Source organism: Mercenaria mercenaria, chromosome 3 (assembly GCF_021730395.1).
Source record: "Mercenaria mercenaria strain notata chromosome 3, MADL_Memer_1, whole genome shotgun sequence".
Taxonomy (NCBI): domain Eukaryota; kingdom Metazoa; phylum Mollusca; class Bivalvia; order Venerida; family Veneridae; genus Mercenaria; species Mercenaria mercenaria.
In genome coordinates, this window is record NC_069363.1 from 12,230,634 (window position 1) to 12,250,865 (window position 20,232).

Below are 20,232 nucleotides of genomic sequence, written 5' to 3' on the forward strand. Positions count from 1 at the left end.
AACTCTACCTTGCCTATTTTTTGAGTTATTCCCCTTTATCTTATTTTCTTAAAAAATTTTGTCCGGAGCATATCTTCTTCATGCATGGAGGGATTTTGATATATCTTGGCATAAATGTTCACCACCACGAGGTGGAGTGTCATGCGCAAGAACTAGGTCCCTAGGTCTAAGGTAAAGGTCACACTTAGAGGTGAAAGGATACAAGAATAAAAACCTTGTCCGGAGCATTTCTTCATCATGCGTAGAGGGATTTTGATATAACTTGGCACAAATTTTCACCACCACGAGACGGAGTGTCATGCGCAAGATCCAGGTCCCTAGGTCTAAGGTCAAGGTCACACTTAGAGGCCAAAGGTCAGATACAAGAATGACTTTGTCTGAAGCATTTCTTTTTCATGCATGGAGGGATTTTGATGTAACTTGGCTCAATTATACACCATCATGAGACGAAGTGTCATGCGCAGTTCCCTTCTTTAGAATTACTTCCCTTTGTTGTTACTTTAAATAGCTTTTATTGTAACTTTTTCATTACTAGTCGTAGGGAAAAATCGAGACCACTTTTCTGTAGTACAACATGCATGCTACATCCAATTTTGAGGTGTATTTTGACCAATCTCTACCTGGTAAAGATTTTTGTGTGGACTTACAATTTTTTTTTTTTTTTTTTCATATTAACTTCCCTTAGTTGTTACTATAAATAACTTATATTATAACATTTTTAGCTCACCTGTCACAAAGTGACAAGGTGAGCTTTTGTGATTACGCAGCGTCCGTCGTGCGTGCGTGCGTGCGTTCGTGCGTAAACTTTTGCTTGTGACCACTCTAGAGGTCACATTTTTCATGGGATCTTTATGAAAGTTGGTCAGAATGTTCATCTTGATGATATCTAGGTCAAGTTCGAAACTGGGTCAACTGCGGTCAAAAACTAGGTCAGTAGGTCTAAAAATAGAAAAACCTTGTGACCTCTCTAGAGGCCATATATTTCACAAGATCTTCATGAAAATTGGTCAGAATGTTCACCTTAATGATATCTAGGTCAGGTTCGAAACTGGGTCACTTGGCATCAAAAACTAGGTCAGTAGGTCAAATAATAGAAAAACCTTGTGACCTCTCTAAAGGCCATATTTTTCATGGGATCTGTATGAAAGTTGGTCTGAATGTTCATCTTGATGATATCTAGGTCAAGTTCGAAACTGGGTCAACTGCGGTCAAAAACTAGGTCAGTAGGTCTAAAAATAGAAAAACCTTGTGACCTCTCTAGAGGCCATACTTTTGAATGGCTCTTCATAAAAATTTATCTGAATGTTCACCTTGATGATATATAGGTCAAGTTCGAAACTGGGTCATGTGCGGTCAAAAACTAGGTCAGTAGGTCTAAAAATAGAAAAACCTTATGACCTCTCTAGAGGCCATATATTTCATGAGATCTTCATGAAAATTGGTCAGAATGTTCACCTTGATGATATCTACGTCAAGTTCGAAAGTGGGTCATGTGCAATCAAAAACTATGTCAGTAGGTCAAATAATAGAAAAACCTTGTGACCTCTCTAGAGGCCATATTTTTCATGGGATCTATATGAAAATTGGTCTGAATGTTCATCTTGATGATATCTAGGTCAAGTTCGAAAGTGGGTCACGTGCCATCAAAACTAGGTCAGTAAGTCAAATAATAGAAAAACCTTGTGACCTCTCTAGAGGCCATATTTTTCATGGGATCTGTATGAAAGTTGGTCTGAATGTTCATCTTGATGATATCTAGGTCAAGTTCGAAACAGGGTCATGTGCGTTCAAACAATAGGTCAGTAGGTCTAAAAATAGTAAAACCTTGTGACCTCTCTAGAGGCCATACTTTTGAATGGATCTCCATAAAAATTGGTCAGAATGTTCGTCTTGATGATATCTTGGTCAAGTTCGAAAGTGGGTCACGTGCCGTCAAAATGTAGGTCAGTAGGTCAAATAATGAAAAAATGTTGTGACCTCTCTAGAGGCCATATTTTTCATGGGATCTGTATGAAAGTTGGTCTGAATGTTTATCTTGATGATATATAGGTCAAGTTTGAAACTGGGTCAACTGCGATCAAAAACTAGGTCAGTAGGTCTTAAAATAGAGAAACCTTGTGACCTCTCTAGAGGCCATACCCTTGAATGGATCTTCATGAAAATTGGTCAGAATGTTCATCTTGATGATATCTAGGTCAAGTTTGAAACTGGGTCACGTGCCGTAAAAAACTAGGTCAGTAGGTCAAATAATAAAAAAACCTTGTGACCTCTCTAGAGGCCATACTTTTCATGGGATCTGTCTGAAAGTTGGTCTGAATGTTCATCTTGATGATATCTAGGTCAAGTTTGAAACTGGGTCAGCTGCGGTTAAAAACTAAGTCAGTAGGTCTAAAATTATAAAAATCTTTTGACCTCTCTAGAGGCTATATTTTTCAATGGATCTTCATGAAAATTGATCTGAATGTTCACCTTGATGATATCTAGGTCAGTTTCGAAACTGGGTCACGTGCAGTCAAAAACTAGGCCGGTAGGTGTAAAAATAGAAAAACCTTGTGACCTCTCTAGAGGCCATATTTTTCATGAGATCTTCATGAAAATTAGTGAGAATGTTCACCTTGATGATATCTAGGTAAAGTTCAAAACAGGGTCACGTGCCTTCGAAAACTAGGTCAATAGGTCAAATAATAGAAAAACCTTGTGACCTTTCTAGAGACCATATTTTTCAATAGATCTTCATGAAAATTGGTCAGAATTTTTATCTTGATAATATCTAGGTCAAGTTCAAAACTGGGTCACATGAGCTCAAAAACTAGGTCACTATGTCAAATAATAGAAAAAACAACGTCATACTCAAAACTGGGTCATGTGGGAACAGGTGAACGATTCAGGACCATCATGGTCCTCTTGTTATAATTGACTGTAGGGAAAAAACAAGACCACTTTTCTGTGGTACAACATAGATGTTACTTTCCAATTTTAGGTGTATTTTTAGCTCACCTGAGCAATGCTCAGGTGAGTTTTTCTGATCGCTCGATGTCCGGCGTCCGTCGTCTGTCGTCTGGCGTCTGTCGTCTGTCGTCTGTCGTCCGTCGTCTGTCAACATTTAGCTTGTGTATGCGATAGGGGCTGTATTTTTCAATTAATCTTCATGAATATTGGTCAGAATGATAACCTTGATGAAATGTAGGCCGAGTTCGAAAATGGGTCATCTCGGGTCAAAAACTAGGTCACTAGGTCAAATCAAAGAAAAACTTTGTGTATGCGATAGAGGCTGTATTTTTCATTTAATCTTCATGAATATTGGTCAGAATGATAACTTTGATGAAATCTAGGCCGAGTTTGAAAATTGGTCATCTCGGGTCAAAAACTAGGTCACTAGGTCAAATCAAAGAAAAACCTTGTGTATGCGATAGAGGTGGTATTTTTCAATTAATCTTCATGAATATTGGTCAGAATGATAACCTTGATGAAATCTGAGCCGAGTTCGAAAATAGGTCATCTCGGGTCAAAAACTAGGTCACTAGGTCAAATCAAAGAAAAACCTTGTGTATGCGATAGAGGCTGTATTTTTCAATTCTTCTTCATGAATGTTGGTCAGAATGATAACCTTGATGAAATCTAGGCCGAGTTCGAAAATGGGTCATCTCGGGTCAAAAACTAGGTCACTAGGTCAAATCAAAGAAAAACCTTGTGTATGCGATAGAGGCTGTATTTTTCAATTGATCTTCATGAATTTTGGTCAGAATGATTGCCTTGATGAAATCTAGGCTGAGTTCGAAAATGGGTCATCTCGGGTCAAAAACTAGGTCACTAGGTCAAATCAAAGAAAAACCTTGTGTATGCGATAGAGGCGGTATTTTTCAATTGATCTTCATGAATTTTGGTCAGAATGATTGCCTTGATGAAATTTAGACCAAGTTCGAAAATGGGTCATCTGGGGTCAAAAACTAGGTCACTAGGTCAAATCGAAGAAAAACCTTGTGTATGCAATAGAGGCTGTATTTTTCAACTGATCTTCATGAAATTTAGCCAGAATGATTACCTTGATAAATCTAGGCTGATTTCGAAAATGGGTCATCTGGGATCAAAAACTAGGTCACTAGGTCAAATCGAAGAAAAACATTGTGTATGCAGTAGAGGATTTATTTTTCAATTGATCTTCATGAAATTTGGTCAGAGTGATTGCCTTGATGAAAACTAGGTCGGTTTTGAATATGGGTTATCTGAGGTCAAAAACTAGGTCACTAGGTCAAATTAAAGAAAAATCTTGTGTATGCGATAGAGACTGTTTTTTTCAGTTGATATTTATGAAATTTGGTCAGGTTGATTGCCTTAATGAAATCTAGGTCGAATTTTAATATGGGTCATCTGAGGTCAAAAACTAGGTCACTTGGTCAAATCCAAGAAAAAACTTCTGTATGTGATAGAGGCTGTATTTTTCAGTTGATCTTCATGAATTTTGGTCAGAATGATTGCCTTGATAAAATCTAGGTCGAGTTTGAACATGGGTCATCTACGGTCAAAAACTAGGTCATATCTAAGAAAATGCTTGTTTTATCACAAGAGACCAATTTTTTGGTCCAATCTTAATGAAAATTGGTCAGAATATTTGTTTCCATGAAATCACTAGGTCAAACATGTTTTACACTGTTATGGAGTGTTTCTTAGGTGAGCGACCTAGGGCCATCTTGGCCCTCTTGTTAGGTATCTCTACCTGGAAAGGAGCTATTTTGTGGACTTAGAAAAACAAAAGACTTACAATGATTACTAAACAACCACAAAACTAAAATTCCATTTGTAAATACAGCTGCTAGAGTAAAGAAATTTGCTGTGACGGACGTATTTTGTGACATTCTGGCACTCTTGTTCCCTGTAAGCTTTCCATTCCTTCTTTTAAGCCCGCCCGCTTAGCTCAGTAGGTAAGAGCGTTGGTCTACGGATCGCGGGGTCGCGAGTTCGATCCTCGGGCAGGGTGTATGTTCTCTGTGACTATTTGATAAACGACATTGTGTCTGAAATCATTAGTCCTCCACCTCTGATAATTTGTGTGGGAAAGTTGGCAGTTACTTGTGGAGAACAGGTTTGTACTGGTATATCCCAAACCAAAATGTATGCTTGCCGCAAGCTTGCGGCAAGCTTGTGACAAGCTTGTACAGGCTGATCATGGCTATTGCAAGCTTGCAGAAAGCTTACGCAAGCTTGCGTGTATTTACATACAGAATTCTGCAAGCTTGCGATAGTTTTGCAAGCTTGCGCAAGCTTGCGATAGTTTTGCAAGCTTGCGCAAGCTTTTTTAGTTGCAAGTTTGCGCAAGCTTTTTCTGTTAACGCTGGACTTAGAAAATTTCATGCCAGTTGTAAGGTGGGAAGCAGTAAAAAATTCTAAGTCGAAAACATGGAAAATATTTATAAAAATCATTATTTGATGATGATTGATTTTTATTCTAACATATTGGTATTCAAATTAAATGACATGAAACAAAGAATCTAAAAATCAGGAAAACATTTATTTTTTCTATATACATGTATGTCTATATAAGGGCATGTCACACTAAATACCAAAACTATAAATTTGTCTGTAGCATGCACAATATAAATAAGACAATAAAATATGACAAAAAAAGATCTTTTAACACTTTTTTTTTATACATTTTATGTTGAGAATGTCTGAATCGATCATACAGAGAAAACTGTACAAGTGTACATGTAAGTATATAAGTCATATATATGGAATAATATATGATATACAAGTGATAATTCTCTTAACTTTTACTCAGTAGCAAAGCTGCCATTTTTTAGAGGATGGGATTAGTTATTATAATCTGACAACTTTTTTTCTCTCAAATTTTTCTGTCCAGAAAGAGGAAATCAGCTAAAAAAAGGGAAAATCACATCCTTGAAGTTTTAAACTGTTAAAATTTATTGAAATATCATGCTTTTTATTCTCCAAGAAAACAACAGCAGCAACAGTAATTGCATGAAATAGTACAATTCTCTTCACCAATTCATTAATAGTTACCTGGCAAAGGGATTCCTAGATAAGTGATAAATCATTTGGGTCTATTAATCTACTGCAGTGTATGTATATATTGCTTGTCTCACTACAGGAGATTATCTGATGCAGACTGATAAGATCTGGCATGCTTTATATTTAGAAACTAGTAACAAGAGATCAACCAATGAAAATAGTCAGTGAACTACTTCTGGGGGCTGTACATGTACCACAAAAAGTAATCCATAGCCTTTTCTGTTTTATATCAGAGTAATCTTCAAAATTTATGAGTATGTGATTGAATGGAATAAAATCTTCCTCTAGTACAAAAATATTTTAACATCATAGATGTATCAATACCTTCATTAGCTGACTGTAAATGGCACATTTGCCCAAGAATATCAAAATTTCAAATCTACACAGGAAGTTCTTTGACAGAGAGCAGAATAGAGTAAATATTTGGGAGAGTGTTTCCCTAAATATTTTACTATGTGCAGCTTATATCATCTTGGAAGTTAACAACAATTAACAGAATGCACCAGGTGAGTTCATAAAATTTATTTATTTTCAAACAGTAATCTAGATTACCTTTAACAATGTCAAAACTAGAACAATGGATTCTAACAGGAAGCAGGTGGTTTAGTTTTCACTGAGTAATGCAACAAATTAGTTTTACTTCATGTCATTTTGTTCCACTGCAACTATTATGCATCTGCAATTTCTAATTTATCATGCATTTTATTTATTAGAAGGAAAATTGGATATTCTTTTCAAATAAAAATATCAAATGGAGCAAAAAAAAAAAAAATAAGGCCAGTAGAGTTATCTCCACAGGTGGCACTGCTGAGTAAACAATGCTACCAGTCTGCTGACTACAATATTACACAGTATATTCAGGGAATATTTGGTTTAAATCAATGTTTTAAACCTGTTATTATATGAAAATTATTTTTTAACAGAAAGAAATGTTTATGGATAATTTAGTTATTATTATAGATAATTATACCCTTTATTGAAACAGCTGAACATCATAGATAATTTATATCGAAAATTTAGCAAAAATACACATATTAAGCAGCTTTTTGTTATTTATAGGTACTTTTATACTTCTTCTTTTGTTAATTCTTATATTTATCACTTAGTCTAATTCTTTTCAATATTAATATGATTTTCAAATTTTCAAAAAAAAGTAGTAGCATCTTTAATAATGGGAATTGCATGTCTAGTCCAAGACTATTATATCTTTTTAGAATTTTTATTTTTAGAATTGTGAATATAGCCAGTCTATATCTAAGGTCCAATATCATATGATAATATTAAAACCTGTAAATTAGACTGGCATTTGTCACAATAACATAAATTTTAAAATATCACATTTTTTTTGATTTTGTGACTTGTAAGTTCTTTATTATCAGTCTTGCGGCTAGTCTAGTCTAGTCCACCTACTTGTGATAGTCTTTGTGTAATATTTACCCATTTCAACAAAATAAACTGGAATGTACAAGTAAATAAAATTTCTATGTTCAAGGTTAAAATGTAAAGATTTGTAGGTTTTCCCTTTTAATAGATGAGTCTTAAGTAGAAACAGAATATTGACATATATATTTGTAATGTTCAGGGAGATTATTTGAGCCTATCATACTTATGGAAAATATATATCAAACTTTCCATGACACTGAATAAAAGGCTAATACATACACACATCATTTTTATTACAAAATCTGCAAAGGCATATTTTATTTACCTTCAAGTAACTTTTTTTTTATTACGAGGTGCAGTGAATAATGCATATATATTATTCATAATTTGAAATTTTAAATGTGTGGCAAAATTTAAAAATTGTTCTACATAATCTTATGCAAAATTTGTCTAATGAGCAGTTATTTATACTTGTGTAACACCTTTTACATACTGTTACATGCTAAATTACATAATATATAAATAACTTCTCCAACTACTATGAAGCAAAGGAAAAAAGTATAAACATTACTGTCAACTGAGGAATGCATCAGAGACATTTTTTGGCCTCATTATTCATCACAATGTACAGTTTCAATTTTAGATCATTGCCATATACCCAACAATAAACAAACAAAAAAATTATGGACATCTAAGTGTTAAATTAAATCTATTTTTCAGGTATAGCATCATATGTGTATATAAAGTATCAGCACACATGAATGAATTGAGACATGTTTAGTGATCCAATGTATTGTGTTCAAAGATTCCATCCAACAGTTCAAAGACATGTAAGTATACTGGCATTATAATATATATTACTATAGTAATATACTGTACACACACTACCATAATTCTAGTTCAATTGAAAATTTTCCCCATACATGACTGAATGTATCAACCGATTTCCAGCAGGACCCATAGCAGGTTTTATAATTATCCCCCTTGTATCAAGTCCAGACCAATTTTATTATATATAATGGTTAACTCTTAGCCTGCTGCAGGCGAATTTAGCAGCCTTTGCAAACAGCTTGGAACCAGATCAGACGCCGATTAAATCGGCGTCTGATCAGGTTCCAAGCTGTTTGCTACTCTGACAATATTTCTTCCAATTTTGGAGCAAATTGAATGAACTTTACTACTTTAGCAGATGACATTTCCAGCAGACGACAATTTATCTAGCATGCTAAGGGTTAAAAAGTACCAAATTAAGTAATCACTTGGCAGTCAACACAACTTGGGATGTCAGTGCAGTAACTGGTAGAAATCAAACTTGTTACTATTTGTACAATAAGCGCAATGCATAAGTCCAACCTATTAATCACTAACCCAAAACATTGAAAATATCTCTCTGCCTTCACTGGAACCTTATTCTACCAACATTTGAAATCAAATTGAGAAATAAAGCTTCGTGAAAATGCAACAAGTAATGTTATTACTTCCTTAAATCTGCAGTGTTGCCTGTATCATAAAGATGCACTACTTTGAATACCATGTAAGATATTAATTTTATTTTGAAACTATGAACTATAGACAATACTAATGAAGAAACTGCTTTAATGGTTTAATATCTATTGATTCATTATTTCAACAGGTCATAGCAGTGAAGCAAATGGTGGCAAATGATGGCTTTGTGGTGGTTAGTGAAAAACTGTGGCAATCTACATTGGTGGTGGCAAACACTAACAGAAAATTTCTGGATCAGCAGTGACATGAAGTTCATGAAATAATGACATATTTTACACTGTACTGAAGATGTAATTGCGAAAATTATTTAATAACAAACGTTATGGCTATCAGTGGAAAACATTGATATACTACAATAAGAGTGGAACTGACATTTTAACACTATTGTTTGTACTATTATACATCACCTAGTTCAAAATTCTTAAGCATTTTTGTTATATTATAGACTTTTGGCATTGAAAAACATAGTTATTTAAAGACGTAATAATATCGTTCTTGTTCTAAATTAGTTTAAATACTGACTGATTTAAGAACAATCAAAATAAAAGGTTGATTTACATTTATTGTTTCATTTTTATTGAGTGACCTTACATTTAGATTTGTGATCACTTTTCTGTCTGTCCATAAATCCGTATCAGTCAAAAATGATAGTCAGTTCTTAGATTTTGAATTTTTTTGTAAATTAAGGGTATATTTTTACTTGTCTGTTATTGTGTTTTAATTTTCTTTTAATGCTCTTTCATATGCAGACCTAATTGCAGGATTTTTTTTAGGAACTTTCAATTTCTGCAAGCTTACGGCAAGCTTACAGCAAGCTTGCAAATTGAAATCAAATACAAGGGCCTGCAAGCTTGCGCAAGCTTGCAACAAGGTTCCAATTCTAAGCTTGCAGCAAGGTTCATGCGCATAAGCTTGCGCAAGCTTGCAAAATGAAATGAACTGCAAGCTTGTGCAAGCTTGCTGCGAGGTTCCAATTATGAGCTTGCGGCAAGCTTCATCTGCAAGCTTGCAACAAGCTTGCCGCAAGCTAAAAAATAAGCTTGCGATTTTGGTTTGGGATATATAGAACCCAGGAACACTGGTAAGGTTAACTGCCCGCTGTTACATGACTGAAATACTGTTGAAAAACGGCGTTAAACCCAAAACAAACAAACAAACATTCCTTCTTTTAACAGTAGCCATATAGAAAAACATCATAGCTATACTGTTCATGAAAATTAATAAAGTAAACCACCTCACCACTGACTTATTCTTTCTTCCACATCTTTAAAACCCCTGATGTGGACCACAACTCAACGGTTCTTCAAAGCTTTCCCCAAAGTTAATACTTTCAGACACTAACTTGCCAGGAACTTTAGCCTTCAATTATAATATGCCCGGCGGGGGGATTAGCCATGTCTAACATGGCTCTTGTTTTGACTTTGAAAATGCAGGTTAAAATTTTGCATAGAAATTACTATCTCCAAAACTAATACAGGTACTTGGTTGAAACTTCACACATATTGGATGCATGTCTACAATGTTTTATTAAAACTGCATAATAAACTGATAGCAAATTATTGTTTTTTTCAACAGCAGATAAAACCAGTTTTATGTTATTTATCCTAACAGTTTTGTTTGAAATAAGGTAACGTTTTGAAATAACATAATTGCTTACTTTGCCTGATACTTATGATAATTTTTGGTAAGCTCTGGTCAAAGTGATTAAAGGTTGAGTACTGGGCATTCATATTGAATTCATTATTAATTGTTTAATAATTGATTTCTCATATACAGAACATGACAAGAGATGCAAAAAGCACTGCTACAATCCGTAGACGAAGAGCAAAGAATAAGAGTGACTTTGAAAGGCTAAAGAATAGTCGACCCTCTTCACCTACGCCTCTAGAGGAAATCAATGAATTCAATGAGGAAGATGAAGGCTATTTGTTTGATGATGAAGTTCTTGGACCTTCTGTGATCAAGAAGATTATGTCGTCGGAGAAAACATTACTTCTGTCATTAATATCACTAAGACTTGTCAACTCACTTTTCATACAGACAAGCTTCGTTCCAGATGAATACTGGCAGTCACTTGAGGTTTCTCATAATATGGTATTTGGGTAAGTTGTAGGTTCTTGTAATAGTGCATTTCAGGGTGGTTTATACCTAAATTTTAAGAAAGTGTTGTTTATTCCTGCGTAGGGTAGATAGATATATCATTAGAATTAAATTGTTACCAAAGGAATACAAAGTTGATGTATAAAAAGTGTAAAAAAGACTTAGATTCAATTTAACACTGTATGTTAAATGTTGTCCATGTGAAATACAGTCGAATACCGATACCTCGATATTCAAGGGACTGTAAAAATTGCATCGACATATCCGAAATTCGACGTAACGATATCGACTATCTGGGACTTCTTTGTACTTGTGTCGGACGTCTGTATTGTCATTATATCCAATGCTTTTTTTAGATGGTTTGAAAGGGGAAATAAATAATATAAAACGTAAATACGATTTTAGTTTTATTTACAAATAAAATATCTTAATTAAATACATACAACTTTTTAATTTTTCAAAATATACATTTAAACATTAGCATTTTTATTCCTTCCCTAAACAAGTCTGAATGCAGCGGTAACGTTCCTAGTTGAGTAGCCATTTTGACTGTGCTTCAATAACGAAAATTTGCCAGTTAAATACGCATATTGTTACTCAATCCTAAATGGCGGATTTTTACTCCGTCAAACAGAATTTATTTCATCCAAATTAGTTGTTATATTTGAAAATGCACGGTGTTTTATAACACTAATTATTTGGAATTAAATGCAAACATCCTGACATTTAAATTGAATTAAAGATTAAATAACAAACAAAACAAACACACAAACTAACTTGAATATGATTAATACATCGCCGGACAACAACAGGTTTATTTTCACACCTTACAAATAACATGGATATTTTTTGACAAGTTGTGATATCGACGAAACCAGTTGTAAAAACAATACAGGTAAGTTGACAGGACTGAAAAATCTCATCGAGCTAAACAAAATATCGAGCTAATCATATCGAGGTAATGATAAATAATTACATCAAGATAAATAGGGAAAAATCGGGACCCACGAAAACACATCATGCTAACCAGAGTATCGAGCTAACCGATATCGAGGTAATGATATTCAACTGTATTTCATGTCTCAGCTATAACTTTGAAGTTTTTCTAGCGATTCTAAGGAGACTTACAGTATGTATATTCTGTTTGCCATGTTTAGATAATTTGATACACATGGCCTGGTATAAAGTACTTTTTGTTAGATATTTTACATTTTTATTGTCAGGTATGGTTATTTAACTTGGGAATGGAAGAATGGATTGAGAGGTTACCTGTACCCGTCAGTTTTTGCTGTATTTTATAAACTACTGGCTATTTTTGGACTTGATAATAGACTTTTATTGGTAAGTAGGTTAATTGTGTCATATTTAGTCTCATTACATGGATGTCAAATTTACAAATTAATCTAGAATCACTCCATTACCTAATTCCCACTACCCAACCCCTTAAATTTTTATCTATAGATTTGAATTAATTTGAAAAATGAACTTTTTGGCATTTGAAATCTGGACTTCTAGGTTATATTCCTTTTTGACTCACATGTCACAAAGTGACAGTGTGAGCTTTTGTGATCGCGCAGCGTCCGTCGTCCGTCCGTCCGTCCGTCCGTGCGTAAACTTTTGCTTGTGACCACTCTAGAGGTCACATTTTTCATGGGATCTTTATGAAAGTTGGTCAGAATGTTCATCTTGATGATATCTAGGTCAAGTTCGAAACTGGGTCAACTGCGGTCAAAAACTAGGTCAGTAGGTCTAAAAATAGAAAAACCTTGTGACCTCTCTATAGGCCATATTTTTCGAAAGATCTTCATGAAAATTGGTCAGAATGTTCACCTTGATGATATCTAGATCAAGTTCGAAACTGGGCCACGTGCCATCAAAAAATAGGTCAGTAGGTCAAATAATAGAAAAACCTTGTGACCTCTCTAGAGGCCATATTTTTCATTGTATCTGTATGAAAGTTGGTCTGAATGTTCATCTTGATGATATCTAGGTCAAGTTCGAAACTGGATCAGCTGCGGTTTTAAAAAACTAGGTCATTAGGTCTAAAAATAGAAAAACCTTGTGACCTCTCTAGAGGCCATACTTTTGAATGGATCTTCATGAAAATTAGTCTGAATGTTCACCTTGATGATATCTAGATCAAGTTCGAAACTGGGTCACGTGCCGTCAGAAACTAGGTCAGTAGGTCAAATAATAAAAAAACCTTGTGACCTCTCTAGAGGCCATATTTTTCATGGGATCTGTATGAAGGTTAGTCTGAATGTTCATCTTGATGATATCTAGGTCAAGTTCGAAACTGGGTCAACTGTGGTTAAAAACTACGTCAGTAGCTCTAAAAATAGAAAAACCTTGTGACCTCTCTAGGGGCCATACTTTTGAATGGATCTTCATGAAAATTAGTCTGAATGTTCACCTTGATGATATCTAGGTCAAGTTTGAAACTGGGTCACGTGCCATCAGAAACTAGGTCAGAAGGTCAAATAATAAAAAAACCTTGTGACCTCTCTAGAGGCCATATTTTTCATGGGGTCTGTATGAAGCTTAGTCTGAATGTTCATCTTGATGATATCTAGGTCAAGTTCGAAACTGGGTCAACTGTGGTTAAAAACTAGGTCAGTAGGTCTAAAAATAGAAAAACCTTGTGACCTCTCTAGATGCCATATTTTTCACAAGATCTTCATGAAAATTGGTCTGAATGTTCACCTTGATGATATCTAGGTCAAGTTCGAAACAGGGTCATGTGCCATCAGAAACTAGGTCAGTAGGTCAAATAATAGAAAAACCTTGTGACCTCTCTAGAGGCCATATTTTTCATGGGATCTGTATGAAGGTTAGTCTGAATGTTCATCTTGATGATATCTAGGTCAAGTTCGAAACTTGGTTAGCTGCGATCAAAAACTAGGTCATTAGGTCTAAAAATAGAAAAACCTCGTGACCTCTCTGGAGGCTATACTTTTGAATGGATCTTCATGAAAATTGGTCAGAATGTTCATCTTGATGATATCTAGGTCAAGTTTGAAACTGGGTCATGTGCCGTCAATAACTAGGTCAGTAGGTCAAATAATGAAAAAACCTTGTGACCTCTCTAGAGGCCATACTTTTCATGGGATCTGTATGAAAGTTGGTCAGAATGTTCATCTTGATGATATCTAGGTCAGGTTCAAAACTGGGTCACATGAGGTCAAAAACTAGGTCACTATGTCAAATAATAGAAAAAAATGACGTCATACTCAGTTCAAAACTGGGTCATGTTGGGACAGGTGAGCGATTCAGGACCATCATGGTCCTCTTGTTTATTTGTTGGGGTTAAAGTCACGATGACACAGTTTTAGGTCACCTGCTTTCAGTCATTGGTGGTGTAGGAATACTCTGCATGCCCATCAACACATTATTTTAGGCACAGGTGGGCATCCGATTATAACCACTATAAGTCAGCTAGATGGCTTCCTAGCAAGAATTCTAAACCCTAAGTGAGGTTTTGTTTTGGGGGTCAGTAGGTTAAAGGTCAAGGTTACAGTGACCTTGAGACTGAAAGTAGTTTCTATTCTATAAATAAAGAATGCTTGAGAATACAGTTGTCTAACTTCATAGGATGGTTCCCTATGGTCAGTAGATGCCCCTATTGTTTAGGGGGTCATTTGGTCAAAGGTTTAGGTCACAGTGACAGAAAACGGTGTCCATTCAATAGTTAAGAATGCTTTAGCTATCAGTCTTCATAGAATGGTTGCTTGTGGTCAGTAGATGACCCCTGTTGTTTTTGAGGTCATTTGGTGAGAGTATCAAAGTCACTTTATTGAAAATTACACACCCATTTGCCTTTGACAAGCCATCATGGAGAGCACATTATGTTTTACAACAAGCTGTTGCATTTTCCTATACTCTGATTTTCCAGATTTCCAGATATTTTCAGGTATTAAATTGGAAGTCTTAAAATGTTTTCTTCCCTCATTTGACAAAATACAGAAAAAAACTATGAGCCGCACCATGAGAAAACCAACATAGTGCGCAGTCTGGTCAGGATCCATGCTGTTCGCTTTCAAAGCCTATTGCAATTAGAGAAACTGTTAGCGAACAGCATGGATCCTGACCAGACTGCGTGGATGCGCAGGCTGGTCTGGATCCATGCTGGTCGCAAAGCCACTATGTTGGGTTTCTCATGGCACGGCTCATATTACTATCAAATGCTACTTGGCAAAGTGAAAGTAAAATGATATCTTGCACAAATATTTATGTTAATGTTAATTACTTTTAAGTTATACTAAATCAATGAAAAAATAATTAAATTTGATTCTCCTAGTTATTAAAGTTGTCTTTTACAGAACATGTAGCCTAAATTAATTCTTACAGTATATTTAGAATACCGTGTAACTGCTTTGGAGCAGACACCATCACACTGAAATGTGTTTGTTGTACACAAATTGTTGCTCTAGAAAGGTTGATTTATTGATATGAATTATGTCTGCTGGGGATGAAATCTGCCTTTGTAGGAAGGTACTGGCTCCTGTGGTGTTTTGTTAACAGAGGTTATACTATATTTCAGATTAAATTGCCACGACTTATACAGGGTGTCATTGCTGCTGTTGGTGACCTATATCTTTATAAGTTCTCCTGGTTGTTATGTGACCGAGCCACCGCCCAGTGGACCTTGCTATGTCAGACCATCAATTGGTTCATGTTGTATTGTTCAACGAGGACACTTACAAATAGTACGGAGACAGCCCTCATATCTGCAGCATTGTTTTACTTTCCATGGCCTGGGAAACAAAATGATTCTAGGTAAGATAAAAGACCTGATGTAATTGATAATAAACAAAACTTGTCTGTATTTGTGTGACTTTTTGAAAATGAGTATTGTAGGAATGCTTAGGGAATTGGAATGTATGTGAACTGTTCAACATGTTCTATTTAAGGTTTGATAATAATAATATTCATTTAGCCACATGGGATTTTGTATTTTCTCACTAATTCACTCACAACTTAGAATTGAAGACTTTCAAATGTCTATATTTAAGTATCATATGCCAAAGTTTTAGAATGAAATGTTTTATCAGTATTCTGTTGAGAGGTTCTGTGTGTTTCTTTCCAGAAGCTTTGTGTAAGTTAGAGTAAAATTTTATGGGTGTTTCTTTTTTAGCTTCAAAGAATAGTAAGAGCTATGCTACTCACCCAGGCGTCCACATCACATTGAATAAAGTTTTGCATGCATGTATTGGATTGAAACTTTACATAAAGCTTCCTAGTCATCAAAGCTACTAAAATGATCAAGTTAGAAAACTCTTGGTTGTATTTGATTTTAAATTGTGGCCCTTCTTCAATTACGAAAATTTGGTTAATGTTTTGCATGCAATTTACTATTAAGCTGTGTCTCAGTAGTTTATTGAAATGAAACTTCACACAACGACCTACTGAAATTGCCAAGTTAGATAACTCAGTTGAATTAAGGTCAAAGTTTTGTATACAACTAACTATCAAGCTGTAATAACTATTGTATTGGATTGAAACTTAAGGCAACGTTTCCCAGTCATCAGACCAACTGAAATCACCCAATTAGATAACACTGGATTGAATTTAATTCAAATTATGGCCCGTTTTACATTTAGAAAATTTGGTTGTAGTTCTGCATGCTAGTTGTTACCCGGTATCATTGCAATGATATATGAATTATAATGAAATAACACACATGACATACATAAGTTTTGCCAAATTATGGCCATTGTTCAACTTAGAAGCTGTGGAGTTGTCAAGCGCACAGTACATGTTACACCATTATGTATTAGACAGTTAGTTCATTGGAGTTTGTATTGATAAATGTTTAGTTTAAATCTACCAGTCTATTTTAAACCAGATGTACAGAAAATTTTCACAGATAATGTTAACTGTGCTTGATGACTGCTGCTTAGACTGAACACAGCACTCGCACCAAAGAGATTGTGAAGACAGCGTCATATTCCACACTCAATGGGAGTCGAACCTGTGACCTGTGGATCAGGAGTCCAACTCTCTACCCAAACTCTGTCCTCCTGTTTATGTATGAATAAACTGTATGTGAATCATTTACTGAATGTAAAATGTTGGTGTTTTTTTATTTCAGTCAATCAGTACGTAAGTTCCTAAGTCTAGCGGCATTGTCAGTCATTGTACGACCAACGGCAGCTGTCATCTGGTTACTGCTGTGTTCTTGGCATTTACAGAATAGTAAAAATCAGCTGTATAAAACTCTGAAAAGCTATGTCATTGTTGGGTAAGTCAGATATGTTTTTCAAATATAAAGTTATTATCTTGATAGTTTATTTATTATGTGATTGTTGGCAATACTATAAACTGGCTGGGACCTCCATGGTTGAGTGCTTAGAAACTTAACTTAGTATCACATGCCTCGTATTGCTGTGGGTTCAAAACCCATCAAGTGAAATAAAATTCTTTCCTGTGGTGTAGCCATCCATTAAGCTTATGGAATATTTATCATAATGGTTCCACAAACTCATTTTGAAAGAATGCCTACTGGACACCTGAGGTATTCTGCTGTGAAAATCACCATATTTCATAATCAAATTATTTGAGTGGGGGAGGGGCTTTCTACGGGACACACCCATGGCACTGGTACCTGTCCCAGGGATATCTAGTCATCATGGCAACACATATATTTCCATTCGTTCTTGGAGCTTGGCGAGCAAAGAATAAAGTCCCATTGTTTGTTATAATATGGACTGTGATCATTTATAGGTAAGTCACAGATAATATTTCTGTACTATAGTATTTCCATACTCATAATTGACCATGGATAACTCGAGCATTTTGCTCATCCGCTTGAGACCTCGAGCGAGCGGTGTTTTACTGCTGTTGAGTAGTCAAGCGCACAGTACACAACCAATATGAAAACAAACTGAAACCATGGCAGATCTCTAGTATGCAAAAATGTATTCATTTAAGGTGACTTGGCATGAAAAATTCCTTAGATTTGTACAAGCCAAATTTTCCTTTCTTCCAGATGTTGTTCACTAGCGTTGTCAGCTACTATAGACAGGATATTTTATGGGAAATGGACATGTGTGCAATACAACTTTCTAGTGTTCAATGTGTTGAGTGGGGGAGGGGCTTTCTACGGGACACACCCATGGCACTGGTACCTGTCCCAGGGATATCTAGTCATCATGGCAACACATATATTTCCATTCGTTCTTGGAGCTTGGCGAGCAAAGAATAAAGTCCCATTGTTTGTTATAATATGGACTGTGATCATTTATAGGTAAGTCACAGATAATATTTCTGTACTATAGTATTTCCATACTCATAATTTCTATTGTGATTTTGTTAGATTCTGACATCATTTTATCATGTGATCTGAAAAATAGGTCAGATTAAATGATTCTTCAATGACACACTCAGGTAGACATGTAAGATCATTTTTCTTGCTTATCATTGTATTATTTTCAAAGATACTGTAAATTATAAACTTGCACATACAGGTTATGACGTCTTATTGATGTTAAAATGCCCACGTGTAGTTTATTATTTCCCTGGGGAAGAGGTAGGGACTGGTGGTCTGCTACCAGGACAACCTTATTTTTTCCTGCTTTGTAGGCAAGTAAATACTTGAATGTTATAATGTAACTTACCCATCCTCTGTCATTATTAGTTTCTATTGTTTACAAGTTCTTGGTATTAATGTAATGATGGTGAGTTAACCTGATAACCAGTTCTAGGTTAATTCGTTACACGAATCATAGATGAAGAAAGTTTTTAATTTGTCATATTTCCGCTGAAAAACTTGCCTTGCTATGTTTTTGAAAAAAACTTCATTTTGATTGGTGTACCTACACTACCTACTGAGTTAGCAGTGGGGGAAACTGTTTGATCGGGTTATTTTTTCTAAAGTGTATAGAAATGGACCATTTTCTTGCCTGATCTGGCAATTTTTTATGCAAAATTTCCCGATCAGGCAAAGTGTTAGGGGAATCCCCGAATTGCCCGATGGGACAATTTCCCCCACTGGTTAGTCAGATGGACTTGTCAGTGTTACTTCCTGTCTGGTTAGTGTGATAGAAAGAGGACAACAAGACTAGTTGGTACTAGAAGTTGAGAGTTGGAGGCCTAGGAGAGGAATATGATCTCCCAGACAGTATGAAAAAACAATGCTAAATATCTAAAGTAAATCCTCCTCCAACACAGTTTCCTGTGGAGAAGTTGTTATATTCTTGCAAGACTCAGTGAGTACTGGTCTAATATCCACAGTGAGTACTGGTCTTATATCCACAGTGAGTACTGGTCTTATATCCACAGTGAGTACTGGTCTTATATCCACAGTGAGTACTGGTCTTATATCCACAGTGAGTAAAGAATTTCTCTTTGGTATACATTTGCTTCTCCATGCCTAATGGGACAATTAGTTCTGTTTTTCTAACATCTAAAATCACATATTTTCTTATTTCAGCTTTCTCTCACACAAGGAATTCCGGTTTTTGATGCCAGTGTTACCTTTATCATTTCACTACTGTGGTATTTACTTTCAATCCCTGTGCAGAAAACCGAAATTAAAAAAACGGAGGACAAAAAGAGCACAGGCATCTGTTAAAAATGAAAACATGCGAGGTTCTCAGGAAAGTTTATTCAGTATTGGAGATGGGAGCGAAAGTACGGGGACTGAAATCTCATCAGAACAGAGTGTAGCTACGACAGAGACAAGTGGAATAAGTAGCGATGCTGATAATGTGAAAAATAAAGAAAGCGAAGTTGGCGTGAATGATACAGAGGTGGAAAATATTGATCCTAAGATAGCAGAAGAAGCAAAGCAAAGAGATTTGTCAACAAACGAAATCATAGCGGAAATGGAGAAAAAACAACGGGAAACACATAAAAATAATTTGTCCAAAGCAAAGATATTTGTTATCATTTTACTAGTAACTAACATTCCAGCAGCGATGTATTTTAGTCTAATTCATCAAAGAGGGACAATACTTGTTATGAAGCATATACATGATGCAAGTTTGGAGAAAAATGTAGACGTTATGTTCCTGATGCCATGCCATTCTACTCCATATTACAGGTAAATATTACATCCGGTATCTTCTGTGAGATCTTTTCTGCGTTAAGGATTTGTTAACCTTTAGCCTACTGGCAGCAAGTGATTCTGCCACGTCCGTGCAGTCTGATCATGGTGTGCCCTGTTCGTCATTTAGTCAGTAAATTTTCAGTAAACAACCATTTGAATAATAAATG

General features: G+C 35.4%; 1 protein-coding gene and 1 long non-coding RNA gene across 2 annotated transcripts in view; both read left to right on the plus strand.

Moving 5' to 3' along the window:
• LOC123525430 (GPI mannosyltransferase 3-like) overlaps positions 1–20,232 on the plus strand; it is a 37,920-nt gene that overhangs the window by 9,993 nt on the left and 7,695 nt on the right. The window contains exons 2-7 of the mRNA XM_045304470.2: positions 10,693–11,018; positions 12,240–12,357; positions 15,557–15,792; positions 17,108–17,257; positions 18,005–18,262; positions 19,448–20,059. Coding sequence (XP_045160405.2) covers positions 10,696–11,018; positions 12,240–12,357; positions 15,557–15,792; positions 17,108–17,257; positions 18,005–18,262; positions 19,448–20,059 — 1,697 coding nt within the window. The 5' untranslated portion in view covers positions 10,693–10,695. The remainder of the gene's footprint in view (positions 1–10,692; positions 11,019–12,239; positions 12,358–15,556; positions 15,793–17,107; positions 17,258–18,004; positions 18,263–19,447; positions 20,060–20,232) is intronic.
• The window catches only part of LOC128555494 (uncharacterized), a 44,715-nt gene that overhangs the window by 7,746 nt on the left and 16,737 nt on the right, over positions 1–20,232 (plus strand). The gene's annotated exons all lie outside the window — the stretch shown is intronic.